The 7707-nt window shown below is 39.9% G+C and overlaps 1 protein-coding gene across 1 annotated transcript in view; it reads right to left on the reverse strand.

The window, feature by feature from the left end:
• LOC109053628 (ciliary neurotrophic factor receptor subunit alpha-like) overlaps positions 1 to 7175 on the reverse strand; it is a 39807-nt gene extending 32632 nt beyond the window's left edge. The window contains exons 1-3 of the mRNA XM_042731976.1: positions 6953 to 7175; positions 5210 to 5395; positions 1581 to 1744 (exon numbers count right to left, since the gene is read on the reverse strand). Coding sequence (XP_042587910.1) covers positions 1581 to 1744; positions 5210 to 5395; positions 6953 to 7175 — 573 coding nt within the window. The remainder of the gene's footprint in view (positions 1 to 1580; positions 1745 to 5209; positions 5396 to 6952) is intronic.
• Between the last annotated feature and the right edge of the window lie 532 nt (positions 7176 to 7707).

Below are 7707 nucleotides of genomic sequence, written 5' to 3' on the forward strand. Positions count from 1 at the left end.
TTACTAATATTTTAAAAATGTCCATTTTCCGCTAACATTTGAGCGCTGTTGAGCGGATTCTTAAACACAGATGATTGGCCATTGTGTTCATGCACTCAACCCCGTGTGCTTCCGTGTGAGCGCTCAGTGAAGAGTGTGAAGCAATGATCATTGAAGCCAATAAAAGTCATATCTGTTTAGCGCGTGAACACAATGACCAATCAGCTGTGTTTAAGAATTCGCTCAAATGTTAGCGGGAAATAGAATTTTTTTAAAAATGTCAGTACTGACTGGTATAGATGTTGGTACTTTTAACAACACTAGTTGGGAGTTCGATTTCATCACAACTTCAATATTGCAGTTTTACATTCCATTTTTTTCCCAATAGTGCTAGTGTTGCCAAAAATATTGACTTTTTGATACATATCAATGAATATTTGAAACGTCTCCAATACTCATTTTGACCAGTATATTGATGTTTTTTTTTCCATTTTTTTCCCATGTAATACAAGTTACAGCCGTATCAAGGCCCGCAAAAACAAATTCAACTGCGTTCATTGAAGTATTAATTTTGTATTTTATCTGTAAAATTTTGACAGGTTCAAGTTTAATTGTTTGTGTTTTTATTTTGTTCATTTTGGAAGTTCCAGTATCAAGGCAAAACTTCATCCAGAGACGGAAAAAGCAGGTAGTCTAATGTCAAATTACTCCCGAACAGATTTGAAACTCAGCGGCGTTCTGAAACACTTAATACGAGCTGGCCGAACAGACAGGACAACACAGACCCAGGTGCACCGTGAACAGTAACTAGATTATAGAGTGAGATGTGCTCATCTACTTAAGGAGCTTAATGGAAATAAGCATGACACAACATCTACTTTCAGCCTTGATATGTAAGAGGAATAAATTCAATAAACCCAACAGGCTTCTTAAGAAATCTTCTCTGACTGACTGGCTGGTGCTCTCATTCAGTAGTATGGCAACCTATATGAGCTCAGACTATGGGACATAAATCACCTATTTTCAACTGTCCAAAACTCTGATTGACATCTTGGTGAGCAAATCAGTTTCCAAAAAAAACATGTCTGGTCTCATTCTGTAGAGCTGAGGGACACAATTGGACTCATGTGGAGAGCTGACAATGGAACCAAATCTCAGTCGCCCACGTTGACCCCTGTATTCTTGTACAAAATGAGACGTGGTTGAAACACTATTCTTAACCATGCAGAAAAGACGTATATAGTTGGATACCAGAATACGCTATGTTATGTGCAATAGATGGTTGGATTTATCATCACCAGAATGTTGAGCCACAGAAAACTGGCTTATAAAAAAAAAATATTTTGTTTGGTTTAGTTTGTTGGGTTTGTTGTGACAAGGATGTTTGGCTTCAGAAAACTGGCTTATATTATATATATATATATATATAGTAGGAGTTTGTTATTTGACCAACAAGACTGCGCTGTTTGATCAACTTAAAATACCTAGAAGGTTGAGTTTATGAAAACTGTGTCATTTATAGTTTGAGGCCACATAGCATATGCACTTTATATAAACATTAAAGATGCCAAGAAGCTAGAAAAGCCATGTTCCCCACTTACGTGTTGCCACTGGTCTCGGATAAGCGGCCGGTAGCGCAGGAAGTACTTCAGCGGGAAGGTCTCCACATCGGGCCACGTACTGGGACTGTTCCAGGTCACCTCTAGTCTTCGTGCATTGTTGGCTACGGGTTTGGCCACCACCTTCTCAGGGGGGTCAGGTTTCACTGTTGGACCAAAGAGACCTCGATGTAAGCTCATGACCAATCTCAGGTATCATATTCAAAGGAATAAATCCCCCCAAATTAATTTTGTCATCAGAATTTCATTTCGTTCTTCTGGGAAAACAGATGGGAGAAAAGTCCTCAAATCGTATCCACACATGGCCATATTCAAATGGGTCACGTCAAAACGCATCTCGGCATGTTTGATGTAATTGACTCCAAATGGCATTTCTTTTCATGTATCTCATAGCAGAATGTGCATGGTATGGTTTGAATATGCAAAAAAAAAAAACAAAAAAAAAAAAAAAAAAAAAATATTATATATATATATATATATATATAGTATCTATATATATATATATATATAGTATTTCTTAAATGCAAGATACTAAAGGTAAGTAGGGTAATAATAATAATAATAATAATAATAATAATAATAATAATAATAATAATAATAGGGTAACTTAGCATAATATCCCTAGTTCATTAATCACAGTACATGAATGCAACTGTTTTGTAATAGAAGTTTTCTGAATTTTTATGTTTAAATATGCAAATGAGACATTATATAATTACATATTCACTAGTTTGCATAAAATTCTAGAACAGAAATATGAACATTGGATTGAGCCAGGTTCAAAATTCATGTTTCATTTTGCTGACATGTTCATATTCAACTAATCTACATGAAGACATGTTATTGAAGCAAAATTTCAAAATTTCAAAAGTTAAAGATTTGACAAGTGCATGGAAAAACAAAAGCTTTTGGGATTGGGAAGACTTGTGGGTTATCTTTGTCTTTTTAAAGCTTGAAGCTGTCATTTGAAACTTGCTTTCACTGTATGGAATAGAGCAGCTTGAACATTCTTCTAAATTTCTCATTTAGTTTTTATCAGAAAAAAAAAATTAAAATAAAAAATAAGCTATACAGGTTTAGTAATGTCATAATAGTCATGAGATATTCTTGGGCAAACTATTCCTCTAACATAGCTTGGAAGTGTGAAAATACTAATGAGATGCTAATGGTATATGAGTTGTGACAAGGCTCAGTACAAAAAGAACACAGTTTTAGTGGCTACGCAGAAAGAATCACTCATGACAAATGCCACTAGCGAGAGAATATTATGGTGGAAAGAGGTGATTGATGATTAGTGGTGGTGATATCTTCTTTTTGTTATGCGGCTGGTCGTTCTTATGAGAAGATAATTTTTTTGTAATAACACACGTCTCCTAAAGAAGCCACACTGTGACATTTCTCAAGATATCTTTTGAGCAGCGGCGTCTCTTGAATATTGGGAAAGCCGTTTGGAGCTAAGGTTTATGGGAAATAAGCAGAGAGCAACAGAGTGGCCTTTCTCTTCTTCTCGAGCTGCAGTGTCCAAGGATCAACTGCTCTGCGGTTTTAGCTTCACTCACACACAAACACATACACACGAGGACAAAGAGATGTTTCTGAGCTACGTTCTCTTTACTATTCATAGCAGACACATAGTGGCCTCAGGATTTATAGCTCAGGCCTTGACCTGGCTTGAGCGAAACACTCTTTACGACTTTCAAACACTGTTGATGTTGTTTAGATGTCGGCTATTCGGATGCTAATTTTTGTGTCTGGGCATGCTAAGAGGAAGGAATGAAAAAAAAATAAAAAATAATTCCAAATTTTTTAAGAAATATCTAAACATCCTGTAGACAAGATAGTTTTTTGAGTGATATATAAAAATATTGTTTTGTTAGTATCTAAACATCATGTAGACAAGACAAATTTCTCACTTTAAAAGCAAACAAGGGGAAAAAAGAGGTAAGAAAAATAAGTGTTGTGATTTTTAGTATTTTTATTAACAGTTTTTGTTTGCACAATGTATATGTGTGTTCTGTGTATATTTATTATGTATATATAAATACACACAGATACAGTATATATTTTGAAAATATTGACATGCATTTACATTCATATATTTATATTCATATAATTCATATTATAAATAAATATATTTTTAAATATATTATTTTCTGAAATATATACATGCATGTTTGTGTATTTATATATGCATAATAAATATGCATAGTACACATACAAATATTATGTAAACAAAAACTTTTATTTTGGATGTGATTGTGATTAATCATTTGACAGCACATATTTTTAATAATAAAAAAAAAAAAATCTGATAAAGAAAATTATTTTTCAGTGTATTCAGTATATTTAGTTCCCATGTATCTTGAAATTGTGGTCAAAATGTAATAGTCTGCATTCTTAAGTTCCATTATAAGGCAATTTACTTCGTTGATGTACTTTCATCGATATGTTCCCTACTTGTCACAAGAATATATGCTAATCATAAGTTGCTTTTTTTTTTTTTTTTAATGCAATCAAATAGCTGTTACATATGAAATGCATTTTAAAAGGAATCCATTTTCTATAAAATATACACTAGAACCAGAGGGAAAATATTTTTGTTGTCAATCCAGTGATCCAGACTGCATTAGCATTTTTATTACTATCAAGCACACATGTAGCCATGCATGTAAGCATCTTATTCAGTTGCCAGAAGCCACTTCAACAACAACACCACCATCAACCAGACAATATATTGGAGATATTTTCTTCATTTCTGTTTGCCAGCATGGGTTTTGTTCTTTCAAAAAAAAAAAAAAAAAAAAAAAAACACGGTAGATGATTATAAGCTACAAGAGTGTCTGGCAAATATGAGCTAGGTGTTTTTGCTCAACCCCAGTGTATCATACAAGGTTAATAATGAATAGGAATTTCTAAATGACTCTTGGAATAAGGCTTATTTTCACCCTTTTTTTCAAGCAATTCAATGTGTTCACATTAAACTGACTTGTAAATGATATTTTCTGTGTCTGCAGTGAAGCCATATATATCAATTATTGCAGTATGTTTTACAAGAAAATACTACTCCTTTTTGCTACTTCAAAATTCCAAAATTGCTTGGTATTTTTTTAGTGCTGTCAAATGATTAATCATGATTAATCGCATCCAAAATGAAAGTTTTTGTCCACATAATATATGTATGTGCACTGTGTATATTTATTATGTGTGTGTGTGTGTGTGTATGTATATATATATAGCTATATATATATATATATATATATATATATCTATATATATAATATATATATATATAATATCTATATATATATATACACATACACACACACACAGACTGTACATATTTTGAAAATGTTTACATGTATACATTTATATATATTCTTATATTTTATATTATAAATACATATATTTAATATGTAAACATAACATACATGCATGCATGTGTTTGTATTTATATATACACAATAAATATACACAGTACACAAACATATGTTATGTAAACAATAACTTTTATTTTGGATGGGATTAGTCGCGATTAATCATTTGACAGCACTTTTTATGAGTGAATGCACTTTCCAATGTTTTTTTTTTTTAGTGTAGTATAAACACTGTACCTATTGAAGACTCCTCGAAGCTGATGGCGCTGGAAGCCCGACCCAGTGAGTTCACTGCCGTGACGTTGTGAAGACGACCGGGCGGTAAGGGAATGCTCACTGGTGAAAAGTTCAGGTGGAACTTCACGTGGCATCTGTTCTTATGAACTTCATCCCTCGTCACCTCTAAGGGCCTCTGGTTTGTGGCTGAATAAAAATGAATACATGAAGACATTATTAGGGTACTCATACTAGCTATCAATCAGACATCGCTTACTATAATATATAGGATATAATACCTTTAACATGACATTAGTATTATATATGTATTTTTTTTTTTTCATGAATTTAGTAAGAATTGTATAATTTTCAATGGATTTTAAATTCTTGGTTGAAGTACTTATACGGCGACACTAAGTTATAGTCAGAGCTGAGTACTACTGTAAGATAAATTTTTTATTTTTTATCTTTTTTTAGTTGTCAGTTAAAAAGTTTAATTAGATTATATTACATTTGAAAATTTGAAGTACTTATACGGCGATTCACGACATCTGTTGATTACATATGACTGAGCATATCTATATTACAGAAATAGCGCGCAATAAATTATTGTATAATCTTTTATTATTCTATTATTTATTTTTCTTCCTCACAACATCTTCTGCTTATGTATATTCAGAAAGTCTTTGCATTTTTAAATTTTGGCTAATGGTCACATGCACATGCAGGTAAACATGTTTTTGGATTTTGGTTAATTGTAAATTGAGGTTGAAGAATGGCGGGGACCACTAGTATTGTCAGAGCTGACGTTACTACTGTAAGTACGTTTTACATGTTACAAATGGCTCTGTAATCAGGATTCCAAAAAATTTAATTAGATGATATACATTTTTTGGAAAATAATTGTAATCAGTCCACAATTGATACATGACTTTACAATATTGACAAAATTAAAAATAGCATAGCGGGGAATTGGCTGAGTGCAATGATTGATAACCACGGACAGCTGAGTGCAATGAGCAGTGATGAAACAGACAAGACTATTGGAAATGCAGTTCTAAAGTGGGGTGGCGATAAGGGGAAGTGAGACCTCTAGTGGCCACCCAGGGGAGACACAGAACAGACACCGTGACACTACCCCCCCCTCTAAGGAGCAGCTTCCAGATGCTCCTCAGAACAAAATAACCAAAAAAAAAAGAGACCAGGAGGGAGGTGGACTGGTGGAGGCAGAACAGGGGAGGGATGGCGGGCCAGGCCGTGTGGGGAACTGGGACCCGGCAGTGATGGCTCCCCTGGTAGCCCAGGTGGCTCCGGTCAGATCAGGGGGGCCATGGTGGACCCGAAAGTTCAGGGGACCACGAGGGACCAGGCAGTTCAGGTGGCCACGGTGGACCCGAAAGTTCAGGGGACCCACGAGGGGCCAGGCAGTTCAGGTGGCCGCGGTGGATCAGTCCATTCTCGTTGTGCAGGCGGCCAGGGGAGGAATTCGCCATTTGAGTGGCCCGAGCGGAACCTGCCAATCGGGGGAGCCAGTAAGGAGCAGGCTGTGGCGATGGCCAGGTCCGCGGCATTGGGAGCGGCATCGGGGGCGGCCTCAGACAAGGGGCACCGCCTCGGGGAGCGGCCTTGGACCGCGGGTATCGCCTCGGAACCATCTCGGGCCCGCGCCGGCCTCGGAACAGCATCGGGCACCGCCTGGGGAATGGCCTCAGGAGCGGCATCGGACAAGGACACCGCCTCGGGAGCGACCTCGGCATCGGGCACCGCCTCGGGGAGCGGTCTCAGGAGCGGCCTCAGGAATGGCCTCAGGAGCGGCGTGGACAAGGACCCGCCTCGGGGAGCGACCTCGGCATCGGGCACCGCCTCGGGGAGCGGTCTCAGGAGCGGCCTCAGGAGCGGCATTGGACAAGGACACCGCCTCGGGGAGCGGCCTCGGGGGCACGCCTCTCGGGCTCCGCCTACCGGGGAACAGCCTCGGGCTCGACATCGGACAAGGACACCGCCTCGGGAGCGACCTCGGCGCCGGGCACCGCCTCGGGGAGCGGTCTCAGGAGCGGCCTCAGGAATGGCCTCAGGAGCGGCATTGGACAAGGACACCCGCCTCGGGAGCGACCTCGGCATCGGGCACCGCCTCGGGAGCGGCCTCAGGAGCGGCATCGGACAAGGACCCGGCCTCGGGAGCAGCCTCGGGCGGCCTGAGGGGGCTGCCGGCCTCGGGAACAGCCTCGGTCACGGCCGCCCGGGCACGGCCTGGGGGCACTCGGGCCGACCGGTGCACCGGGGCGACAAGGCACCGCCTCGGCCGCCGGGAACATGGGGCACCGCCTCGGGAGCGCATTACGCCGGGCACATTGGCCTCAGGAGCGGCCTCGGGACACCGCCCGGCGGGGAACGGACACCTCGGGCACCGCCTCTCGGGCACCGCGCCGGGCACCGCGCCTCGGCATCGGGCACCGCCTCGGCATCGGGGGCGCCCGGGCACCGCCTCGCTCGGGCACCGCCTCGGGCACCGCCTCGGC

Source organism: Cyprinus carpio, chromosome B10 (genome assembly GCF_018340385.1).
Source record: "Cyprinus carpio isolate SPL01 chromosome B10, ASM1834038v1, whole genome shotgun sequence".
NCBI classification, from domain to species: Eukaryota; Metazoa; Chordata; class Actinopteri; order Cypriniformes; family Cyprinidae; genus Cyprinus; species Cyprinus carpio.